Below are 26,872 nucleotides of genomic sequence, written 5' to 3' on the forward strand. Positions count from 1 at the left end.
TAGTGACAAGTAAATGTAGTCTATCAAATAAAAACAACAACATTTCCCTCTGAGATGTAGTCGAGTATAAGTATGAAGTAAGAAAAAAATACTCAGGTAGAGTAAAAATACTTATGAATTTTACAAGTAAGGTCTACAGTAGATCTAGTTGAGTAAACGTAGCCTACTTGAATTTTTCATCTCGCCAAAAGCTGCAACCAGTGATATTTGGTATTTGCTTGACAAATGGCATACATTATTAATTGATCGTCATAGCTGTAGTGTATATTGATCATCTGGCAAGCAACTAATTGATTCATTTTTGATTTAAAGGCCCCAAAATGTCCAGGCTCTTGCAAGGATCATGAAAGGGTCCCAGTCCCAAAATAAGACAAATAGCTGAATACCACATTATCTCTTTCAGGCAAAATAACATGATGTATGAGTGATTTGTACACCAGGTTCCACTCCTCCACTGTTACCACCCCACCTACACTAGACGGTTATGTAATTCTGTACCAGGCATTACCTAACACCACATAATTTGCCAGATGGGGCTGCTCGGACTGGTGAATATGATCAAAGAGGATGGAGGGGTGGGGGCTTCAAGCATATACTCTCACGCCTGCTTCATACTCAAGTCCTTGACATTGAAAAGGTCTTGGAACCCCTGGGGATAAAATATCCAAGGCGCGGGCACGAGATCAGTGTATGCGCGCTCCCGGTGGCGAGTGCAGCTTCACACAGCAGTCAGTCAGAGCAGCCAGCCGCGGCTCCCCGGAATGACTCCCACACTGCATCAGCGATGTCGCACCCGAGCGTTTTATCCCCCAAAAACATCTACCTCAGATGATCATCTGTCAGCTCGCGTGTGTGTGTCCGAGATAAGCGTTTCTGGAGTGCGATGCTGATGACATGTTTCCTCGTCGAGAAGCTCAGCGCTGTGCAGCATAGAGGAGGCAGCGGAGTGGAGCAGCGTGCACAGTTACAGGTAGGCTGTTTGAACAGATAGTCTCTGGAAACCACGTAGGCTGCTGCACACACGCGTTACACTGCTGCCACTGCCCTGAGGGTGTGATCTGAACACCGGAGCGTTGCTTTAATCGATCAGCCGACCGACATTAAGTTGGTAAAAAAAAAGACCGTGTGTGTGTGCGCGCGTATGTGTGTGTGTGTGTGTGTATATGGCTGCATGAAGCTGACCGGTGATCTGTCAGGCCTAACAGGTCAGAGTGGTGGTCAACTTTTCTACGGTGTTGCGTTGTGTAGCACTGTTGAATTGTATTACTGCAAAGCCTATATCATACTGTGTGTGTGTGTGTGTGTGTGTGTGTGTGTGTGTGTGTGTGTGTGTGTGTGTGTGTGTGTGTGTGTGTGTGTGTGTGTGTGTGTGTTTGTGTGTTTGTGTGTGTGTGTTTGATATGCCAGATAATTTAGCCTATGTAGGATAGACCTGAAACGATTAATCTCCTTGAAGTCGGTTAATCAGTTAGGCGTTATAGGTCAACAGAACATTAATGAGCTATTTTGAGTCATTTAAACATTTGTGTATATGTTATCTTGTCAAGCAAAGATAACAATATGTTTCTGTCATTTTATACACATTAAACGACATCAGTCAGCAGATCAATCAGTAAAGGAAATAATCAACAGCCAGGGCCCTGCAATATGTTGTGAAAACATAGCTCTTGTATTTATGTCGGAAAGTGTGGGGACAAAATAATAGTACGTAATACTAAATGTTCTAAATGAATACATTTTGATAACTGATTAATCATTTGTCATTTTCCAAGCAAAAATATCCAAATATCTTTAGGTTTTGGTCTATTGAGTTCAGACAATGCCTTATGTGTGCATTATGCAAGAATTAGTTTAAGAAAAGAATCTAGAGATTAATTGATCGAGAAAATGTACTTATCCATTAATTCAGTCATTTGTTGCACCGTAACAACATATTGAGAAGCTGTTACCCACAACTACATATTAGGTATATTGAGTTGATGTTATAAGTCAGTTAGGATCGACTCGTTGATTAATCATTTCAGTCATTTTATACTTGTCAGTGTGAGTGTGCGTTTCTTCATGTGACAGTAAGCTAAATATCTTTGGGTTTTGGAGTGTTTGTCAAAACAAGCTATTTGATGAGATTATATTGGGCTCTAGGAAACTGTCATGGGGATTCTCATAGCTTTCTGAATGTTTATAGACCAAGTGGTTCATAAATGAACCCAGAAAATATTACGTTTAAGGAAAAGGATGCAGGCTTGCTTTATATTGTGAAGCCTGCACCTATTGTATGTGTGTGGGAGTGTGTCGGAACAAAATCATACATTTTTGGTCATGCAGTGCAACAGTACAACACAATCAGTACAGAGTTGAACATAAGCTTTACAAAGGTAGTCATTGTTGCAGGGGTGTTGTATTAGATTGCATTAGATTGGCCATGTGACTGTGATCTTGTATCACTGTGTGGGACTTTCTGTGACACTAATATGAGGCAGCAGCATAGTGGCGTGGCTTTATCCTCCAGACTCACTGTCATATATCCTAAAATAAATCCCAGTAAAATATCCGATTACGTGCTATTTTTTTACTGTCATTCATCTGTATAAGAGGAAGTAAATGCGCTTCAAACAGAAAGGCCTGTACTTCACTGTAAGGTTTGGGTGACAGATCGGCTTGTTGATTAAATATTTGGGTCTTAACTGTCTACAACTTAATCACCCTGCCGTTCACTCCACTTTCTACCCTTCATCTGTGACTCTGATGGTGGCAGGGCAAAGATTGAGCCTTGATACCGACTCAGTGTGAGATGAAATAAAGTTAATCTCACTCCGGTAGATTTCAAGAAGATTATAGGATCATATGACCCCACCTCCTCCCCCTGTTCTGCATTGTGAGAGCAGCAGAACACCGGCTGTCTGAATCCTGCAAGATCGGAGGAGCCACGATGTCATCGCCTCAGGCAGATTGTCTGATGATGATGACGATAGTAACGATGATGTGTCGCAGCTTTTTGGTCAAAGGTTCCTCTAAGGCTTCATTTTCTCTCCTCGTGCTAACTCATCCTCAGTCTGCAGGAGCTTTCGAGTCACAATGGACGAGAGAGAAGTTACCATGGCAACCACGGCCCTCTCTCTACTGCGTCTCCCTCACTTGTGTTGACTGCATTCCAGGGCTCGGAATGAGAGCATGAAACCAACTTTACAACAGGCCTGTCACATCATCTGAAGGGAGATGACGTTCGATTAGCGTTTTTTTATTTTGGATCGAAATCGAGACGCGTCGATGATGCAATCATAAGCTGCTGTTATCAGATATTGATCATTGATCACATGACTCTATGTGTAATTGAAAGGGATTGCTCGTTATGTGAATGATCGCTCGACTCTCACAGCTCTCATTTGCATTGTCAGCTAAAAAGCTTAAAGGTCCCATATTGGTGAAAAGAGAGATTTTCATGTCCTTTTTTCTTATTATAAAGCAGGACGAAGTGCTTTATAAACACTGTGAAACTCTCAATTCACAGGGAAATGCACACAGACCGTATTCAGAAACTGTACCTTAAAACAAGCCGTGAGGACCTTTGTATGTTTATGACATCACCACTATGCTACACATCAAGGTACAGACATTTCCGGCGTGTGTCTGGTATGTTAGATTGCAACCAAATTCCTAATCTCTCCCTCCATAAAGCAGAATTTGCAGCTGTGTTGTTAAAAAAGGCCTGCCAACAGAGATAATGACAAAGTAGCCTTATTATGACTCGCCTTATTATAATACTTTACCATAATACCTGTACTTTAATTAGCTAGCTAATGCTTCTATTATAACAATGGGACTTTGTTATGTGTATCAATTACAGCCCATTGAGCTACATACAAGGGGCCTCTTTAATAACCTGTAGAGGCCCATAAAAGTGCCACCTAATATCCATGTATGAGCTGTATTTGCATTCATGTGTGATACAGAAAAAGGTGAAATGGTTTCTCCTACCTCTCCGCTTAACTCCGTGTTTCCTCTCATATGTAAAGAAGTAGCTGTGACTCACTTAGATGCATCTCTTGTCTGTTGGCAGCTAAAAATACTTTATGTAGGCAGCCTTTTTTTTACCATGTCAGTGCACTTAATACTGGTTTCATAAACAAAATTGTGTAGGCTGCCCCATTTTTCTTGAAAATCGCCATATAGGCCATCTGATACCAGGGCGACATTGTCTCTGTGCTGCTCCAGTCTCCGGAAATCAGATCAAGGTCTCTCTCTTTAAGTTTGACAGGTAGATGAATACTTTGTGTCATACTCTGATGTGACTGATGAAGAAGCGGTGGATTCTGCCTGATTTACAGCAGTGGATTCCGATGCTTCAAATGTTAAACCAGTGTCGGAGAGTTGTGGCTCCTGGTTTGAGATTGTTCTATTTTTCTCGGCCATGCACATACACATACAGAGCAAGATCACCTCTTAAAAGCTTTAATCTTTTTTTTTTAATTTTTTTTTACAGTTGTTACAGCCTTGTCTTTTTATAGCTCAATCTATTTGGGGCATTTCCAAAATAGTCTACTTTTCATGTATTGTGGTGCTTGCTCTAAGAACACTTGTTCATATGTGGCTCTCTGTTGTCTTCAGCTCTTCTCCCACAAGGTCTTTCAGATGAAGACAAAAGCTCATTACTTCTTTTACTTTTAAATGGCGCATCTAGCTGGCCTCCTCTGCACAGTACAACATGTTCTTAACTTGAAAAGACTCACTGATGTCTGATGTGGTACAATCAGCAAGGTCATGCATTGCACTGTGTACTATGCAAAACATTTTTTTAACATGGAACGCATGCAGCCACTATGGGTCTATGCTCTCCATTGGCTCCACATCGCCAAAATATTATTACAGGGTAAAGATAATCACCGTATCTGCCACACTGCTCATTCATATGACTTTCCAAACACTTTTCCCCAAGTGACCCGTAGCATTTTCATAAACACTTCTCAACAGTAAATGAGTTTGCTGTCTGTGTTATACCATGGCTCTGTCTATTAGAGAGGAGATACAGCATGAAGGAGTCCGATCTGGCCTGTATTCTTGCCTGCTCACATTCTGCTGAGTCAGGAGGTTTTGTGGAAGTCAGTCAACAGCAACTCAGTGAGGCTACGAGCCAGAGGGGCTGATGGGAAACTGCTACTACAGCAGCAACGATCAGGGCTGATAAATCTACCCGTTAGTCCAAACCGTTCTATGTTGATTAGCCGATCTGTTTAGGGAAGAAAAACTGTCTCCTGTAAATGAAAGGTTGTTGTTTTTTACACATTTCCTGAAATCATCACTAAGCACCCCTATACCTTCGGAAACTAGTTATGGGAAGATTGTAGTGGAACATTATGACAAGTCTAATTTCGCTTCATCAGGGCATTCCTTTGGTTTGTTTACAGTACATAAAGACATGAGTAGTAATAATAGAGTGATAGGGGCTATCTATCTTCTCACAGATTGAATACCAACAAAGGTAGAAATATGGTCACAAAAATAGAAGGTGGGGCAATATTAGAATACTTTTTCAGTGTAATACTTTGGATTGTTTTTGTAGTGGCATTTTAAAAAATGTGGTAATATGACAGGATTTCAATCTTTTCTGTCCATATAGGTAGGTAATACTTCATGTTATTGATTGCTACATGGCCCCTAGTTTTCTGTGTGCCAAACACATTTTTAGGAATACCAGGAGCATCATGGTTGGCACTGTTGTCAACCTGACTGCCATTGTGTATTGCATTAGCCTGTTCTCCCTTCCTATGAGTACGTCCAGTTTCCTTCCACAGACCAAAGACACGCAGATTAGGTTGATTGGTCCGTCAGTATGTGTTAGCCCTGTGACAGACTCTGTCCAATGGGAGCTGTGGCTTGAGCCAGAATTGATAATCATAGATGAAGGATGGAATCATGTAGGGCTGGGCCAAAATCTTCTTTCCAGAAATGTCATATCTTGATAATGATATATATCACAATATATCATGTTTTCTGTGAATTAAATAAATAAATAAATTGTCTGTTTGAAATAACAAATGGAACGCACTGAGTATTTTCTTATTTTATTAAGAACTTCAGTTAAAAATGAACATAACGTGCCAGGAATTATTATCTCATTTATGATTTTAAAGAAAGGGCCAAAAGATAAGGTAGTTATCCAGGAGCCACTTGATGCTATATTTAAGTGGTGCAGATTTGCAAAAACTGAGGCTTATGGGCCTGTTAAATATATATATATATATATATATATATATATATATATATATATATATATGTGTGGATTATTACCTAATCTTCTGGAAAGAAACCACAATTTAAAAGATATCAATGACCCCAAACCTGTATATATTATCCAGGGATATGTACTCATGCTGCTATGACAATCTTGACTTAGGTTTTTATTTTCAGCTAAAACCTGTCAGTGCTATGTTCAAAAGAATCCGATGTTCCTGTGAAACAATCCTATGATTTGTCAGTCTGACATGCATTATCACTGAAGCAGCTCCCAGCTGTAGCATGATGTCACCGCAGATTACAATCTGGGCTCTGTGGATGGTAGCCTTGAGAGCTGCGCACGATGCAGCCTCAAGTGGGTTGTCGTCTGGCGGCTTCATTGCATTGGACTCTTCCTCCCATCCTCCCATATTCTTCTAACAACACACCCACCCTTGCTTCCCTCCCACTCACGTTTCTCTACAGCGGGCTGTTGCAGTCAGGCGGCATAATGGAGGCTGGATGTGTGGTTGCCGCGGTGATTGAGAATGCTGCCTCAGGACCCCAGGGTGAACCAGGAAGTGGTGACGTCCTTGAGGGGTGAGTACTTTCTTTTTCGGCATTTCATGTAAACTGAACAGTATTACGTAAGACTGTGTGATTGCCTTTGAGATGAATAAAAGAAGGAGTAGTGTAATGTTAAAGCTAAAACATGACCCTCTCCTCAGAGTAAGACAGATCATCTCTTTTACTGTGCAAAGCTCCATTAGGTCCAAAGCTCACAATGTCCTCAGATTTTTACATTGTGTCTATGTAATTAGCTCTGCCACTGTGTATCACATAAATTACACTGTGTGTCCGTGTTCATAGTCCCATGTCCTGATCTCATCCTGCTGAATCACTGTGACAAAGCCAAGGCCTGTCTCTCTCCTCTCTTTGTTGCACATAAAAGTTGAGCTGAATGAACCTCACCCTCCACTCCTGAATACATTGAGTCACATTTCGAGTGAAGGTTTTGTGAAGCACTCCCTTGTGGGTGGATTGCCTTTATGGCTTTTTGAATAGACAAGCTTTGCTTTCCTGAGCGCATACAAAAGAAACCATGGCTTTTATTGACTCTAATGTATTGAGAGATGCTACAATTTTACATTTATATCAAGGATGTGTTCCTATATGGATCTGACTGAAAAAGATGGTTATTTTCTCAGGTTTTTTTAATAGATTTCCCTCTGATTACTAGACAAACACCACTGAATGAGTACAACATGTTTTTTTAGGCCATGCTGGTGCAATGTCATGATTTGAGCCCAAGCCACATATTGTGAATTCATTCCCCTCACTTGCTCCCTCTGGTGTATTTATTTAAAAAGTGCAGACCCCAGACTACATGGATGTTAGCATTATGCAATGCCACCTTTCTTATCTGTTTCTGCAGAGATGTCCTACCGACAGACCTGGACAAAGACAATGCCTTACCTCGAGCCACCAACAATAATCCTCCAGAAGAAAAACAGCCACAGGAGACATCCACTGCCATGGTACGCACCCCCACACACAACTCTGACTCATCACTGATGCAAGACAAATAGATAAACACACACCAATGTACACGTCAGCCTTCTTCTTCCATGAGGCTGCATTGGTTGTGTAGGTGATTCACACCATGATGTCACCACAACATGACACTTCGGTCATGTGGCACTCGTGAAAGTCACAGTAATTACCTTTCACCTTCAGGTTGAGAGTGACATGGAGTGTTGAAGAAGCGCTTTGATAAAGGTGTCGTGTGTGTGTGTGTTTGTGTGTGTTAATATTGTCACAGAAAAGTGATGTCATCAGTCATCAGCCCTTACCGTTTACTCCAGTTTAATGTAAATATCCTCCACAGCAGCTCTTTTTTAAGTCTTCACTTCTGTGGGGTGCCTCCCTGACAGAAGAGCAGCTTTTCAATTGTACTGTCAGTACAGTAGATTGTTTATGCATTTTTTTATGCATATATCCTTTTCTTTATACATTTTAAATTTTGACACGATGCTGTGGTGGTTAGCACTGTCGCATCACAGCGAGAGGGTTCCTGGTTCGAATCCCGTCTGGGGCCCTTCTATGTGGAGTTTGCATGTTCTCCCCATGTCTGCGTGGGTTTTCTCCGGGTTCTCCGGTTTCCTCCCACAGTCCAAAGACATGCTCGTGTTAGGTTAATTGATGACTCTAAAATTGCCCGTAGGTGTGAGTGTGAATGTTTGTCTGTCTCTGTTCGTCTCTATGTGCCCTGCGATAAACTGGCGTCCTGTCCAGGGTGTACCGGTTAGGGTTAGGGTTAGGGTTACGCCCGCTGTCAGCTGGGATCGGCTCCAGCCCCCCGCAAGCCCGACAGGGACAAGCGGTTGAAGATGAATGAATGAATTATACATCATCCTGCACACCCGTCAAATGTCCACAAACAAAAACATAAAATAGCTAACTGGACAAAACAAATGAAACAGTACTACAGACATAAACAATACTTCATAGTCACACAGATAGATGGACATGACTTAAGACCAACCTAAATGTTCAGAGATTCGTTATTATTATCAATTCATATCATTGACCTGACTAAGCATTGCGCAGCATAGCATAACACAAGATATAGCTGAACCTAGCAGAGCACAAACATAACAACATTTGCATAAAACATTTTTTCTTTAAGATATTACAGCCGGAGTTGAACCCATGGCAGCTAATTTAAGACAAGCATAACATAATCTAACATTAGCTTAGCATAACATAATATTAACATAAATAACAGCACAAGTTAACATAGAAAAGCATAACATTAGATACTGGAGGTTAGGATATTGTAACCCTAGTTCTATTAACCCAGGCCAAGAACTCTACCTGATTATTGGTAATACTCTCCTCCAATAAACAGTACACATTCACCCACTGAAATGATCATAAACATAGCTGGCCAGTCGGGACATGCCTACCTGAATACATGCAAACCCCACAGTATATAAGGCAGTGCACACCACTGTCCTCTACACTACACCCTCTTCAGTGAGCAGCATAACAGCAACAGCGCCCTAGGTCTACGTCTGTGCTAATAGAACTAGTGTTGCAATCTTATAACCTATCGTTCTAGCTCACACAGGCGCATGAATGAACGCTCTGTTATGACATAACATTGGCCCAACCAACCCGACCCTGACTGGATAAAGGCCAGATGCAACGTCAACCTACCCCTGTATAACCTAAGCCTCCACAATGTAAGAGCAACCAGCCCACGTAGGATGCAACTAAACTGGGTAGAGCCAAAGTCTAACTTTGTAGGGGTCAAAAGACAAACAAAACACACCCCGCACACCACATTCCCTGAGTGATCAAGGAGCACTGGGACATGTGGGTGTAACCTGCCCAAACGGGAGCTACTGTAGGTGCAACACAACTGACATACACCCATCACTTTTCCCCAGTCCTTTGTAGTTCCAGTGAGCAAAGACCCTGAAAAGGAGCCCGACGTGTCTAAGAGATAGAACCGTATGAACCAACAGGGCGTAGACTATGACACTGCCCTACATATCCTCAACTCTTACTTGAGGAGGCTGCCGACACTGCCACACCGCCTGTAGAGCGTGCACAGACCATAGTGAGAGGGTCTCTTCCTGTCTGCCTAGGAGCGTAGGACGTAGAATGTGTTGTGTCAATCAGCAAACAAATCCACCTCTGCTCTCCCAAACTGGGTCCAAATCTGCGCTATATACTGCTGGAGTTGCACATTTTCAGGTAGGCTCGTCCTAGTTGGCAGGTTACATTTATGCAAATTTCAGTGGGTGAATGCTTGCTGTTTATTGGAGGAAAGTATTACCCATAGAGTCCAATAGAGGGCAGAGCCTCTGTGAGATAACACATAATATTAGTATAGAAAAGAATAACATAGCATAACACCAATAGCATTAATAGAGGCAAAACATGGCATAATGTACAACATAACAGCATAGCAACATTAGCACATCATTACAATGTAACCTAGCATTAGTATAATAGAATCAACATTAGCACAGATGTAACAGATGCACAATTACATCAAATTTGTGTATTGCACCTTTTGCTGCACAACCACTGTTTCATGGTGATCAGCATTATCACTTATTCATGTCTGATTTCTCCGTCTGGCAGGTGAGGAGTGATGACATCACAGAGCACCCAGCCGAGCCTCTCCTGCGCTCCTGCGTCAGCACAGCGAGCATGAAGGTCAAGAACATGAAGAAGTAGGTGCTTCCTGTAACAGTGTTGCTGCTATTATGGGCTGTAAAACAGGGCTCTTATCCAGGCCAGTGAAATGAGGACCTATAAAATGACGGGCGGGCACAGGAAGACGCGGCAGCCCGCTGCATCTTTAAGCCTGTTCCCTCACATATAGGCCTAATATCTCTTTCTTTTCCTTTCTTTTGCTTTGCTTTTCTCTCCATCACAGTGTCAGTGTGTTGTTTACTGACAAGGGGCAGTTGTGCTGTTTTTTTGTTTTTTTTAGGCTGACGTTCCCCAGAGGTCACTTCCCCAGGTTGGCAGAGTGTGCCCATTTCCACTATGAGACTGTTGACTTTGGCAACGTCCAGGTGAGCCCTGAAAATAATTAAGACTGTTACTATGTTTAGTAAATGTGTCTTTGGCTCAAATTCAGTTGCCACAGAAATGCATCGTTCTGTAAATGCAATGTGGCAGTCAAATCAATATCCTTGTTTGTCTTTTCTGGACAGTCCCCTGTTCATTTTTCTTCTTTTAAGTGAAATGTCACAGTTGTTAGTGTGCTCTCTTTTATCAGGAGAGCTATAAAATATGAATTTGTCCAGAGTTATACCCCACCATGCATAAATCATTAGGATTTCACTGTTACAGATTTTATTAGTCCCTTTCCTATCAAAGCCATGATCCGATTCGAGCGGCGTGTTAATCCTCTGCATTACAGTATATTAATTTCAGGCTAATCTGACCTGTAAACCTGTGATCCCGCCTTGTTGGTTTGACTTAAGCACATGATGTCAGACAGTGAGTAAATGAGATACAACTGAAACTATCCAGAAACCATAAGAGATGACTCATTTTGAGAGTTAAAACCTGTTCTCACAAAACAATGGGGAGTGTGAGAATATAAGGTGGCAGTTAGATTTAGTAGGAGGCAAATGCCAAATGCAAATGTTGCTCTGTCTGTTTATCAGTCCCTCCACTTAAGTGCAGACTGAAATATCTGAATGACTTCTGTATAAGATTCCCAAATATGCTGTACAGACATTCCCCTGAGCTCCATAGGATGAATCCTCGTGACTTTGATGGTCTCCTGATCTTTCCTGTAGCGCCACCAAGAGGCTGACATCTGTGGTTCAGAATGAAATGTCTTGAGCTATTTGATATAGGTCTATATTCAAATTCCATCAACCCCATCAAATATACATGTTATGTCTTTATGTTGCTAATTAGCAATTGTTAGCATTGCCATTGTGAAAAAGTAAGCATCATGACATTAGCATTTAGCTCAAAGCATCACTGTGCCAAAGCACAGTCTCACAGTTACTAGCATGGCTGTGGCTGTGTTGATCTTTAAGTGCAGAGGTATTAAGCATTAAGTGCGAGGTGGGCCGCGCCATAGGCGGTCAAAGTCAAAGTCAGGGTTAGGGTTACAGGGGTGGCTCAGTGAATGCAAGTGAAAAAATATGTTTAGTTATTACATAAGTTATTAAAAGAAGATTACATAGACCATATACCTTTTTTGTACGTTTAAACCACAATAGACCACACAACCCGATTTCCAGAAAAAACATTTACGGAACGTAAAACTGGTTTGGACACTGCTCATGAGCTTTGAGTGGTTGCCGCAGCATTGCATGGCAGCTTGCAACTGGCTGCACTTTGCTGCTGTTGGTGCATTTTCGGGTAAAGCGCTACATTGTGAGAACACCAAAAAACAATGAAATAATAACTGGACTTTCACTGTCAGTGCTCATGTGACCGCAGAAATGACACCATGCTAAGCTCCGGTTATGGCACAACAACAGAGCAGCTCCCCGCCAGCATCTAACAAAGACGAGTTGACATGTGCCGGCAAAAAGACGGCATATGCTAACATAAAGCCCTGATTAAAGTCTAACAAGTACATTAAAGTATATTTACAGCAGTGAAAAAAACAAGCACTAAGGCACTAGTCATTTTTCGGTCTTGTCTGGAAGTGGCTGTTAACCGCCTGGGTAGCCTCAGTGCAGTTCAGTTTGCTTGCCGACAGAGTGCAGCAGTCGTCTCTCCACAACCAGATGCTGCAAATGGAGCTCAACACAAAAAGAGTGCATGAGCAGTACATGCATGCTCTGGGGCTGAATCCCTACTGTACATGTGGTGTTAATGGACTACAGTGTGGTGGGCTGGACGGGTGCTTAATCCCAGGATGCTCTGTCTCCATTGGGTAAACATCATGCCGTCGTTGCCATGACTGTGATTGCTCCATGAGCAGAGTGGAGGCAAGTGAAGCAGCAGAACAGTGTCAGTGACCTTGAAAAGCTCCACAGGGAGAAGAAAAGCTGAGCTGAGCTAAAAGAGAAATATATGTCTTGCCAGACACTGAAACTGAAAACTGTGCACAGTGTCTGGACACACATGTACAAACACACAGTGGACACGTGCCACTGTGTAATCTGATTTAATTCTACTTCTACTACTTATTTGTGACTCATTTTGCAACTTAATCTGAAAGATGAGTCTTTGTTCTTTGTCTTGCTGTATCTCCCATGATGCATTTGTCTGCCTCTGTATTCGCAGTCTGTGGCGGGAGGAAGGGAAGGTACTGATCAGGTCTCATGTGTCCTAATTGCAGAATAGCAGAAGGACAGCAGACTGCCTCTGTCTGCAGCCTGCCCGTCTGATTCCTCTTCAGATTAGCTCCAGTCTCGCCTAGAGATTGGAATGAATGAGAATTGTTTTAAAATGAGGAAGGGTCCTCTATCTATCTTGTGTAGCTTTGCCTCTGTATGATGGATGAGCTTGTGCATCTGTGTTTGCCGGTTGAGCCCATTTACTGCCAACCTCCCCCCCGTCCCTGGTGAAAGCAGAGCGGTTAAGAGAGGGGGGAGGGCGACGGAGGCAGAATACAGGAGAGGGAGGAGGGGGAAGAGATGGTAAGAGGGAAGCAGAAAGGGGGGTAAGACACGCGGTGCGAAGCATCCTCTTTTCATATTTTGTGCGTTGAATGGAGCAGTGAGCGCATGGTGATACAAAACCCTCTGAATGAACATTTTACATAAGGCGGCAGGGGGGACGGAAAACGCAGCGAGTAAGGAGCAGCATTTAAGCTCTGCTGCCCTTAGCCAAGATTTGGCTTGTTGGAGGAGCTTACTGAGGTCCAGGACTGCAGCTTTACACAAAGGGACTTCCTCCAGCTGCGGATGGATATCTGAGATGCCTTAGTGCCAGGTAACCTGAATGTATGGATCTCTGTGTATTAATTTAATTTGGCAGAGATTTTTGTAAATAAATGACACATTGTAGGTATGTTTCTGCACAAAGTGTTGAAGAAGTCTGAGCTGTGTTAGCATGTTTTATTTTGAAAGGAGTAGTTGCAGAGTTGTGAGCATCCCAGAGGAAGTGATGCTCAGGCATGCCTCCAGAGGACACTTTCCGATTTATTTTGTCCCGTTTCATAATTTTTAATTTTTATCAAGCTGGTGTGTTGTTTAACCAAAATGGGATGTTTTATTTATTCGTAATTCTCTGTATGATCCCACTTCCCATCATGCATTTGGCCTCCTGACCCCCATCAGTACTTACTTCGTCCGGGCTATTATTTTCAAACCAATCCTTGCGGTGAATGAGAGCTCTTCCATCATGACTTATTCAAGAACAAATTTCTCATTCTGCGTTTTTTTTGTCAGTCTGGTTTGCTGTATTACTGTTGAGCAGTAACTGGGTCGCTGTGTATTGTGTAACAGTAGTATCTGGATGAGTTGCTAACAGTTATAAATAACCAGAACTTCCCTTGGCTTCCAAGGCCTTTGAAGTCTCTGCTACAGTACTGTCCGTCAGTGCATTCCCAAACTCCTGCAAGGCTTTTATCTTCTCAGTTTTTGGGGCATATAGAATATTGGTCAGGAGGAGGAAGAAGAAGAAATCAGTGCTAAATTTACACTGCCTCCAAGCGCTGATATCCTAGCAGTTTATGTATTATACATGTCATACTGCAGGATTTATGGTAAAGTGAGAATGAATCAGTGCTGTGTTGGTGCAGAGCGGATATACTGCACTTATTTCTCAAATAAAATTCATCATGAATGCTGTGAAATTCAAAAAGGATTTATGGAAGTTGTTCATCACTTTGAAATTTTAACATGAATCCTTTTTTTTCAGGAATTACTTTTTTTGTAACCCGAGTTTTGGAAGGTTGTAATAGTCCAACACCACTGTGCAGTATAAAAGGGGTTTTACTAATTAATGGACAAATGGGGTTTGGACAAGATGTTCTTCTTGTATACCAGGTCACAGACAGAGAGGTTTCTTGTATTATACACATCCATTATTTAGAATGTGGATCCTCTCGATATTAGCTCCTCTGTCTCTCCTTATCTTCGCTTATAGTTGGCCTTTGCAGAAGGGCAAAGTGAAGGACCGAAGGCTGGTCTGGACTCCAAAGAGCTGGTCTTTCTGGTCCAGGTCACTTGCCAGGTAACATGACTTGCCATATTCGGAAAATAAACAACAGGGTTTAATATCTACTCCCACCATCTTATGTATGTTTTTTTTCTCTTTCTCTGTCAGGGTCGAAACTGGCTGGTAACGAGATCCTATGAAGACTTCCGGGTGCTTGACAAACACCTGCACTTGTGTATCTATGATCGCCGTTACTCCCAGCTCGCCGAGCTGCCGCGATACGACACATTAAAGGACACTCTTGAGGTACCACAGAGCTACACTTCCATTATCTCTGATCTGTAACAGTAATTACTCACAGATTAGAAATAAGATTCAAGATTCAAGATTCAAGATTCAAGAAGCTTTCTTTATCCCGAGGGAAATTATTGTGCAACAGTTTTAATACAAAGGTGGGAAAGGATCAGAGTGACAATAAGCTAACATAATCAAATCAAAATAAAGCTTACTTAAAATAAATCAAACAATAACTAAATGTGACAGAGTGCAACGGACATTGTGGTTAAGCGTAGGTATATACAATATACAACAATACGCACTGTGCAGTTTAGCAGCAGATTGAAATAAAATAAGTACAAACTAAATAAGTGAGAAGGTGCGATAAGTGATAACAGTGTTAAAAATGTAGCAGCATTTCCTACAGAACTAAGTGACAGTATGCCACAGTGAAGTGAAATAAAGCTTCATTAACATATAGGATTGAATTAAATTAGTCTGCTCTGTTGCATCATGTGTGGATAATCACTCGTTAGTTGTCAGGCTTTACTAAATCTTTACAATCTTTTGTCTCTATTCAGTCAGTAACAAAGATGCTGGCCACCTACCTGTCCCGATTCTCCGCCATTGCTGACAACAAGATCAACTGTGGTCCAGTGCTAACATGGATGGAGGTATCTTCTTATCAGCTGTTTGCTTGATATCATGAGTTAATCACTCTCTTGAAATGACCCCATTAAGTGAATTCAATATTTAACATCCACTATTAATATTTAAGTAGTTAAGTTAAGGGAACCGTCAGACAGTTTTTGACGTCAGTTGATGAAAATCTCTATTAATTTCAGGGGAATAGGTACAGGACATCACTGTCTAACTTGGCACAAACACTGGAGGATAGAAAACACAAAACTTTGTGATTTAGGAATAGCTATCTGTTCCATTTCTGGACCAACAACTGCTGCATGGCTGGCTTTTTGCACAACACAAGCACGTGTGGTACCACTCTGCAGCTGGAGATGCTGTGCAGAGGTGGGTTTGTGTGGGTGTGCTTACAAATGAGTGAGCACAATATCCAGTAGCATTTTAAGTGCTATTTCTTTTTTTTCTTTTCTATTTTTATCTCAGTCCTTCAAAATTTCAAGTAGAAGGCATTTTTGCATAATTCAGTTCTTAATTTGAGGACCAACATCTGTATTATGATAGCGCATGCCATGCAGTTGACATTTTGTTAAAATAACTGCTGCAAACCAGTTTTTAAAAAATCCAAAATTGAATTGTGTAATTGAGCAAAATACTAACTGGTCCCATTAGACTACACTAAAGTAACATATTGTATTGCTGCTCATTTGTATAAAATACCAATAATACTTGTCCTTTAGTATTTCAAATAAAGCAAGAGCAGTTGTTTCCCCCTGCTTCCAGTCTATGAGCCGTCTTGGCCAACACATCTGCCTCTTGACAAGAAATGTCTTTATATGTTACTCGTGTCATTATTTTCTTTTTCCAGATCGACAACAAGGGGAACCATCTGCTTGTGTCTGAGGAAGCCTCAATCAACGTCCCCGCCATCGCTGCTGCCCACGTCACTAAACGTTACACAGCCCAGGCCACAGACGAGTTGACATTTGAGGTAACCTCTGTTACACAAGACATACACAGAAACATAATCTCACACGAATCAATCGTCTTTTCATCTTAGAGCAGAATTATTTTAAGCTGCATGTTTTGCATATGCGTATTCCTGATCCCATCATAATGTCTTTTAAATTTGTGCTTATCTGTGATCAGAGTTTATTCTCATCATCACACTCTTTGTGAACCAGGTGGGAGACATTGTGTCAGTAATAGACATGCCTCCCAAAGAAGACACAGGCTGGTGGAGAGGGAAACATGGCTTTCAGGTAAATCAACAGCTGTGTTTCATTCACACTGATGTTTGATAGGGGACAATGAAAGAACAACTTACCTCCTCTTCCAGTAATGATAAAGTAGTGATTAAAGTCTCAGCCCACAGGGAATCAGTGTGGATGGGGTTTAGTTGTGAGCCAGATTGAAGTCAAGTCCTACTGACATGCCTTTATAATGTGGACAAGTATAGCGCGATAGGTAACTGTAGAGAGACGCGACTGGAGCTAAGGACCTGCTGACTGGATTTGATTGGGTACATTCATATGTATGAAACCACCCCCGAGTTCAAGCATATTTTTTCCATTTTAAAGAAAGAAGAAAGAGAGGGATTCTGAACTTAAATATGTAGCAAAAGATAAATTAATAATCAACTCATGATTAGAACTTAGACATTGTATTTTTCATTTTACCGTGTTTTTAATTAAAATAAAATCAAGCTATTTTCAGCCTGAGGCAGCTCATACCCTTATGCTAACTGACCTATTTCTGCACCTTCTCCCTTCTACAGTCTGCCATAGCACTTAACACCCCCACTTGTTCTTTTGAACTTACAAGTGTATCACCATCTCTCCCTCTTTAATGCTGCTCCTCCTCTTCTCTCTACCTGCAGGTTGGTTTCTTCCCCTGTGACTGTGTTGAGCTGATAAATGACAAGATTCCTGCCAGTGTCCAAAGCTCCGTGCCGAAGCCAGGTACTCTTCAGTGTGTGTCCGTCCTACTGCTTGATGATTTATTTAAGACTTGCTTCCAGGATGTGAGGCGGATTGATTTAAAGTGGCTGTTGTGTGTGTGTTTGTGTGTGTGCGTGTGTGTGTGTGTGTTTGTGTGTGTGTGTGTGTGTGTGTGTGTGTGCGTCATCTTAATCAGTGTGTAAGAAGCATGGAAAGCTGGTAACGTTCCTGAGGACTTTTATGAAGTCTCGACCTCCGCCTCAGAAGCTGCGTCAGCGTGGCATCCTCAGAGAGAGAGTGTTTGGCTGTGACCTGGGGGAACATCTCCACAACTCAGGACATGAGGGTACTTTTTTCCTACAATGGCTTTTTTTCCCCATCCTGTAATTCTTACCTGCCGGCAGTTCACACGGAAATGTTTCACATTTTCACATCGTACAGTAAATACCCCAGAGGAGGGATTACTCAGTGAATCTGCTGCCTGTATAGGGGATTTGTGATACACTGCAGGGATGTCTGATGCAAAATGAATTGGCGTGGTGTGAATAACCAGCTAGCAGGATGAGCTTATACATACACTCCTGTAGATTTTCCAAAAGCTGTGTTTTAAAAGATATGTTTAAAAATGCCTGTGGTATGATAGCCTGGCATCGCCACACTAATCCCAAATGCTTATTAGTCTGGGCCCTGTCAGTTCATTTTTCAATTTCCAAGGGGCGTTATCAATGTGGCAGAGCAAAAGGCTTTTGGATACAGTTGGATAGACCTACAACCAATCACTACAAAGAAACGTGACATGCAACCAATCACAGCAACAAAACGATGGCGCTTGCTCAGTGGAAAACATGGTGGACGGTTCACAAACTTTCTCAAATGATGAAAAACATGACTGAAAACATTTTATTTAAGGTATAGAGAACACAGTAACAGAATATTTAGTCATATTTGATCAGCGCTGCCTGGTTTGACAGTTTGATTAGAGTTCCATGAACCTGAGAAACTGAACTGAACGGACCTGCAGATTGGACATTGATGCTGTCAGTCATCATCTTAAACTAGCCTCACGTGAGATAAACCATTGTGATAGACAGCTATCAGCTGGAAATCTGTCTGCGTGGTTGAAGGGCCAGACCTATGTCTGTCTGTCTCCTCTAGTCCCGCAGGTTGTGAAGAGCTGTGCTGACTTCATAGAGAAACACGGAGTCGTGGACGGAATCTACAGACTGTCTGGGATCTCCTCCAACATCCAGAAACTCAGGTTTATACCCATTTTGTTCATTATATTGATTAGAAATTCAACCCAAAATATACAAAAATGACAGATCAAATAGCTGTAACCAAGCTCATTATCAACATGATGAATGCTGTTCTCCAAGTGTTTATGCACTGCTTCTTCTGAAATCCTTCAAATACAGTTTGATTCAAGCTGTGCAACTTTTAATGGCTGTAATGATTTTCTCGTCTATTGTATTTTGGCCGGGAGGCATTCATGAAACAAACTCTCATTAATAGATACATTCTGAGACTCATAATCTTTTGGGGAGTTGACAGCCAGTTATCCCAATAATGATTTGCTCAACATTACCCTGCTTATTTTACAGCTACTTACTAAAGAAATCGTTCATTTTACACAAAATACAAGGTGGGTTTTTTTGTAAAGCTGAATTTACCACACTTCTTTCTGCGGATTGATGGACGTGATCCTCCAGATCAGAACTGCATCTATAGCAATGGTTTCTTATACATAGCAGCGATCTGCATGCTCTTTTATAACCTTTTTTTTCTTTTGTAACATTCATCTCTCTACTTCCGGTCCACCCCCTATATGTTACCCTCTTAAATCCATACACACACACGTTTCTATTGTACTTATGCCCTTACTACAACCCAGACGTTGGGAGTTCACGATTTCCAATTACAATGAAATGCAGCATACGCTTAGCTCCACCTGGCTGACGTAAAAAATGTCACAAATAGAGCATTTGAATTTTGCTTGGAAATGCCGCCACAGACATTCAAATGTATATCTTGGCAAAACAGCAAGTGCTTTCAGAAGTGGGTCATATGATCAATCACCATTGTTTTAACTCGCTCTGTCCGTCTCACTCTTAGAAAGTAACAGACAATTAACTAGATGAAAATCAGTTCATTGAGCAGTCGCACCATGTAAAGAGGCTGAAGGTCCTCGAGGATGAAGGTCCTTCGACCTGCGGCCCTTGGCTGCCATTTCCTCTCTCTATTTTTTTTTAGTGTGAGGAGGAACATTATCAGGTTTTGGCAGAAGTAAGCAGGAGAATTTCAGAAGATATAAGAATCTGAAAAATAAAGTATTAATTCACTAGGCGATTTACATCGTCAAAACTACCTTATAGTGTTAAAATGTCCTTTTTGTTTTTCATACTGACAGATGGGCAGTAGGATGACTCCCACACTGTTCTATATCTTCTTTCTGTTTCTGTCTAGGCACGAGTTTGATTCGGAACAGATCCCAGATCTGAGCAGAGATGTCTTCAGACAGGATATTCACTCAGTGGGCTCCCTCTGCAAGCTGTACTTCAGAGAGCTGCCCAACCCTCTGCTCACCTACCAGCTCTATGACAGATTCTCAGTAAGGACCAGAGCAGTGAAACTGGGGCAGGGACTTACACTGCACATAGATAAGGGAATGGAAATAGGCTTAAGCATTGGAAGGAGAAAAGCTGCTATTCAGGGATGATCAAAGAAATGTAGAAACAATGTAAAAATGTACAACCCGGTTTTAAGTGGCACTCAAAAATGAGGTCACGGCATTAAGCTGAGCTTTCTAGAAACAGCAGGGGATCTGCATTCTAAAACAGAATAGCAGATTAAGTGAGCCAAAACACTGGCTGCTCTGAATATAAAGGGACATGGCAATGGGACTGTTTAGGCAACTCCCTCTGCTGTGTTCATCAGCCTCTCAGTGATGTGCGCATTATCCTCTGTCTTCACAGGAGGCAGTGTCTGCAGCCACAGATGAGGAGAGGCTGGTCAAAATCCACAATGTCATCCAGCAGCTGCCTCCTCCACACTACAGGTCAGGTTTAAAGCTCACTGCTGCACCCTGGTGGCCTGAAGTGGAACTGATGTCTAGAGAGTGCTGCATCAAAACCATCTGTCACAGCTGTGATGCTAATTTTAATTGTGTGAAGATGATGTGCCACCAAACAACCTTCTTTTTACTTATGTCTGAACCACATAGAAAATCCAGCTCTGAGACGTGAGAACTTTCTTTACCCACAGGACCCTTGAATATCTCATGAGACACCTCTCCCACCTGGCCACCTTCAGCCCCATCACTAGCATGCACACTAAAAACCTGGCTATTGTCTGGGCGCCTAACCTCCTCAGGTGACTCTTGAACTATTCTTCCAGATTTATGGCTGCATGCAAACCGTTAGATTGCCACAGATAGCAACAACATTGCCCTGCTGTATTTCTGTGTCAGTGAACTGGGGCATGTCTCTGTGGTCCAGAGCTGTGAAATAGGTTGTGCCGTTCTGTAACTGTGTTTCAGGTCCAGACAGATCGAGTCAGCCTGTTTTAGCGGCACAGCAGCGTTCATGGAGGTGCGTATCCAGTCGGTGGTTGTGGAGTTCATCCTTAACAACACAGAGGCCCTCTTCAGCGCTAAACTAAATGCTATCATACGTGAAAGTGCAGGTAGGTCAGAATAGAAACAAAATGACACGTGGCATCTGTTGGGAGGTTAAATGCTTCTCTAACACACTCTAAATGCAGGTAACAACACCTTATCCCGACCCAAGTCCCTGCTGGTCTGCTCCCCATCCACAAAGTTACTGTCTCTGGAGGAGGCCCAGGCTCGCACTCAGGCACAGCTGGGATCCCCGGCTACCACCCCCTGTCTCACCCATAGTGACTACATCGAGGTCGGAGAGGGACCCGGAGCTCTGCTCGGCAAGTTTCACACGGTCATCGAGCTCCCAATGGAGAGGTACTTTAATCCTCAAAAGTCCTAATTTTTATGGATTATATGAATTCTTCTGCTTCATGACGATGGGTAAACATGTCATCATTTGTGTTTTCAGTTGTTTAATGATAATGCTTTGTGTAGCGTGTATCCTTAGTCATATTTTGTAGTGCTTGTGCAAATAATTAATCAATCAATCAATTGATCAGCAGAAAATGTAAAGAAAAGTCTTGTGGTAGTAAATTACTCATTAAGTCAATAGTTTGGCCAAATACTTGCTGGGTACGGATAAAAACAGACAAAACAAAACAATTTACAGTATTTCAAGGTGTTACCTTGAAACAGGAAATATTGTAACTGACTTTTACAACTTTCTGACATTTTCTTTACCAAACAATGAATTAAATTCAAAATAGAATACAAAAATAGAATTATTAGATGCTTAAAATGTTTGTTTTTGTAATTTGTATTTTTTTCTTTGATATGTGTCTTGTGTTGTAGTGGCAAGAGGCCTCCTGTTAAGGCGAAGAAGTCTCCTGTGGGAAACTGGCTCTCCTTTTTCCACCTCGGCAAGTCCCACTCTGTGTCCAAACGTAAACTTAAGCGTCACCCCAGCGAGCCTAATGAGATAAAGAGCATTGCACTGCCAGGTTAGATCACTTCTGCTGTTACACAGTCAGAAAACATAAAAGTCCTGTACTCGTACCTGTACCTAGTTGAACATGAGAAAAACATAATGCTCTGAAAATATTGGCAGGAGGAAGAGGAGACAGCGGGACATTGCGCTCCTACAAAAGCGAGGAATCCCTCACCTCTTTGCACAATGTGGAAGGTAACTGTTCACTGCAAACATTTACATACTACAAGTGGTTTCTAACCGCAGAACATTCAGTCTAAATATCCATGTGCTTTTTCCATCCCAGGGGAACCCCCGAGTTACCGCCCACGTAGACCTCGTTCGACCAGTGAGGCCATTTCTGGGGTTTGTAGAGACGACGTACGCAACACCAGAAGTAAAGACAACCACAGAACCCACCCACTGAACGGGAGTCATAAAGATGCCGATCGTATCCGCACAGCAGCATGTATTTCGCCTCCACACCAGGAGGACGATCTGGATCTTTGTCCGCCAGCTGCGGGCATCTACAGTTTGGACTTTGACCCCATGTCTTTTCAGTGCAGATCACCCTCAGCGACACCTGGGCTGCAACACAACAAAGACAGAAATAAATCGAGGAAGAGCGCAGGGTGTTCCAGTGAATCAGAGCCCATCTCCTCTCCCAAGAACAACATTAGCGGCTATCAATCTCCAGATATTAGCCCTGTTCTCGGTAAAGGTGGGAAGAAGGTTACCTCCAAGCGACTCTCTCCTAAACTCAGGAAGAAATCATTTAAGATGCAGGCAGATGTTCAGAATCCGTCTACCTCTCCTCCACCTTTTCCTTCTTCTTCTCCCCCAATGGAGAAGTGTGAAACTCCACTGGCAGATGGAAAGGAGTCAAGATTGCCCTACCCACACTGCAGCCCACTCAGCACAGTGAGCCAGGCGTCAGCCCTGACTGACCTCAGTCAGTCTGCACAGAACCTGCCCGATCCAGGTCAGTACCACTCCTCTTTAACATCATACATATTATTATTAACAATATATAGTTAGTATATATTTAAATAATAATGCATTCTGTAGTTTCTTATGAAAGCTTTTGTGTCTTGTCCCATCATGTCTTACCATAGCTTTGTTCGTCCTGTCATACTGTAGCGTTGTTTGTCTTATCCCTCCCCAGGAACAGATAGACTTATGAGTTCAGTGTCTGTTCTCCCTCCTCACCCTCCCTTGACGAGTGCTGCACGCAAGTTGGCTTTGGCTCTGGCTGAATCCGCCCAGAAGGCCAGCAGTGGCTCCCAGAGAAGAAACAACTTCCCATCGCCGCACCCCCTCGCGAGACAGGAAGCTCCTCATGCCCAAGACAGACCGCCCCGGCCCTCTGTTCTTGATCTTAAAGTGAACCCCCAGGAGTACTGTGGCCCTCATGTCACCTCTATTTCCCAGTGGCAGAAAGCAGCTCACAGCCCTGTGGCGAGCCATTGCTGCCCTCAATCTGTTCAATTCCTACCTGCGCACCACAGGTCGGAGCCGTCGCAGGTCAATGACGGACAGGAAAGTGTTTGCAATTTCACTCCTAATGTCAGCCCGTTTGGGTCAGGGAGCTTGGAGGAAGGCAGTGCAGAGAGGAGGGACCGCAGGGAGGAAAAAGAGCTTAAAGAAGCCACACAAGCAGAACCCACCTATCAGAGCGTTGGGGTTTCAACGCCCACCCAACCTGTCTGCTCCGCTCAGAGCCCGTCAACGTCTCCTGTATATGTGAACACCGACTCTATCAATGTATTTAATTTCCGCGCTGTTCTGGCAGAGACCTCCATGCCTGCATCTATCGAGGAGGTCATTCCGCGTCCTTTACAGCCCTCCTCAACCCATCACTACAGCCCAGAGGAGGGTAGATCTCTAGGCCTGGTTGAGGATGTCTACAGCAATCATCATCATCATCATCATCACCATCATCGGCCAATTCAAACAGGACGAATGCCTGCACCTCACTGCCATTGGCCCGATGCTCTGCCAAATCACCGTTTGGGGCCAAAAAGCTTGTACAGGCAGTCCTCTGAAGGCCGCTACAGCACTTTAGGTTTAAGGTACCCTTTGTCACCTCAATTCAGACGTCACCACAGAGATGAGCGCCTTTTAAGTGGGGGCCAGAGGCAACCGGGCCAATGGCAGAGGTCAGAAGATAGAGTTGTCGGGCACCCAGCCTTCCGGAGGGCTCGCTCCTTCCACGCCCCTCAGATTAGTCACTATGAGCTGGCAGAGACAGAAGTCCTGCCCCCTGACACCATGTTCTATGTCGAGCGGACTTCAAGCCAGGAAGTGCCCTATCAGAGACTGATCCAGACTGGCATCCACCCTGTCCGGCAGCAGTTTGAGAACACTAATGCTGACTATCGTTTCAGCCCCTATTCTGATATGAACCCAGTAGATGGCTCCCGCTATCATGTAGAGCCCTGCCGGCAAAGCGGTATCCGACACAGTCAGTCCTACACCATGCGTTCCACGAGGGAAAGTGAACAGTCGGATTACTACAACTACTCTCCACACCATGTCCCTCCTGTGAACAGGGAGCTTTACATAGAAAGCAGGGACACTGTTGTTTACGAGGCTAGAGATGCAGAAGTTTTTGAAAGAGTTGTCTATCAGCCAGTCAAGCAGGAGAGTAAATCCAAACGTAAAAATACATGTCCAGCTGTGTCTCCTTATGAGAGCCCTGTGTCGCCAACTGACACAAGAAACAGAGACATAATGCACACAAGAAGCAAATCAGACCCTGGAAATGCCTACCTCCTCTCTGCCAACAGGACAGAAAGCCAAAATGTTGTGGTTGCTACATCCCCGAGGTCTCAACAGGCTGACCCTGAGGTCACCAGGCAGCATTATGGGCACCGTTCATGTGCCGAGCCAGGGCCATCCAGGCGAATTCAGATCAAAGAGAGCTCCTTGCAGCAGCCACCACTTCGCAAAGTCCCCTCCCTTCCAGAAAGGGGCTGTCCTAACCTCAAGAACATCGAGCAAAATAACAGAAGCCACACACATGGTCAGGAACAGGATCGATTCATGATGACCAACGCCGTCAAAAACTACTCGGTTGTGAAACCCAGCATCCTCAGAAGGTCGGGGAGGTCACAGAGCACTAGAGAAAATCGTCACTACTATCATTACCACGCCAAATCCCCTTTGGATCCTGAACATCTGGGATCCTTTTCGACTCAGCCCAACAGAAGGACTCAGAGCACTAAAGTCAGGCCAACACAATACGACCACAAGGAGGGGTATTACGCAGCGCCTAGACCTAAACCCACAAGATCCAGTAAAGCTATGGTCGGATACATGCCTGGCCAGGGCTGCATGTCTCCTAGCGGGCACAGACAGCTGTCCAAGGCTCTGGGTCAGGAGGCTTTTTATCATGCTGCACTGAGATCAGAGGCCGGGGTCTACGACTGATTCTGACCACCGGTTTTATCCGATTCCACATCGGGGCCAAAGGAGAACAGCACTTTACCCTCTGCCAGACCAGCAGACTGTTGTGTTGAGAGTGTGTTTGTTTTAACCGTCAAGCTGCTAAAAAGTGTGAAGTAAGGGTGCTGCTGGGGATCATACTGTTGCCATCACTGGTAGTTTCATATTTTGCAACAGCTTTTGTGGGAGCTCAAAGGGAACAAGTCAATTGTGTGCAGATATTGTCTTAAATTTATTAAAAAAATAACACTAAGAGAGGCATGTTGAAAAATGGTGGCTTATATTTTATTTAATGTCTAAACAACAAGAGATGCCAAGCTAATGTAACTGTTTTTTATTAATATGATTTCAGTATAGGAATGTGTATTAAATAACATTCATTTTAAATGTATTATATTTGTATGAATAATACACCGCTAACATGTGGCCAATGTACTGTACATTTTGTTTTCTATTCTAGTCTGCTCAGACTTCAACAAGCACTTTTGAGGATAACCGTGTATGAAACACATTGTACACATTAACGAGGCCTCTCGATATACAGCATATATTTTCTTTTTCTGTAAACAGCTTGCTCTGAATCATTAAACACTAAATTAGCACTTTGGGGGGGGGGGGGGGGGGGTAGAATGGAAGATAACCTCATGGTTTCTAACTTTTTCCTTTTTTTCCCTTTATCACACATTGTATAATGCAATCTTAAAATAACAATGAGTGCTATAATTTCTGTTAAGGTCAAATCTACCATGGGGCAATACGCTACACCTACAGTAAATGCAAATTAGCTCATTCAGCTCATTGAGAAAGTGTATTTTGTATGGCATTGTGGTTTTGTCACAAAAATGAACATTTCTCTCCTCTTTTTGGGAACTTTTAACAATGTGGTGTTTTATGATGTTGTTTTTTTTCATTAAAGAGGCTGTTTCAAATCCAAACACGTAGATGAAAATATTCTGTTAAGACATGTTTAATTTGTTATTTTGGTGAGTCTGAAAATAATAAAGATATATTATCAATGATTATAGATTGTTGAACTCTTGTGTCATCATAGGTGTCTATATTTAAGAGAGAATTTTGCATGGCTCTTAAATTCAGGATGCATTCTGACATATATAGGATTGCAAGGTCAGACACCTTTGTACAGTATATATCAGACCTGCCCCATCGCCGTTTCCCTGTCCCTCGCAC

At 42.8% G+C, this 26,872-nt stretch overlaps 1 protein-coding gene across 1 annotated transcript; it reads left to right on the forward strand.

Annotated features, from left to right (window-relative positions):
• Nucleotides 1-747: 747 nt before the first annotated feature.
• On the forward strand, nt 748-26,612 carry arhgap32a (Rho GTPase activating protein 32a). The gene is made up of 22 exons (XM_083914251.1): nt 748-970; nt 6,697-6,810; nt 7,646-7,748; nt 10,369-10,460; nt 10,724-10,808; nt 14,806-14,892; nt 14,986-15,123; nt 15,675-15,767; nt 16,601-16,723; nt 16,917-16,994; nt 17,612-17,693; nt 17,869-18,018; nt 18,828-18,930; nt 20,136-20,280; nt 20,645-20,727; nt 20,934-21,041; nt 21,208-21,353; nt 21,432-21,645; nt 22,123-22,271; nt 22,379-22,453; nt 22,545-23,219; nt 23,403-26,612. The coding sequence occupies exons 2-22, from the start codon at nt 6,722-6,724 to the stop codon at nt 25,667-25,669; spliced, it is 5,085 nt and encodes a 1,694-aa protein (XP_083770377.1). The 5' UTR covers nt 748-970; nt 6,697-6,721; the 3' UTR covers nt 25,670-26,612.
• Nucleotides 26,613-26,872: the final 260 nt, after the last annotated feature.

This window comes from Echiichthys vipera, assembly GCF_963691815.1.
Source record: "Echiichthys vipera genome assembly, chromosome: 5".
Classification (NCBI taxonomy): Eukaryota; Metazoa; Chordata; class Actinopteri; order Perciformes; family Trachinidae; genus Echiichthys; species Echiichthys vipera.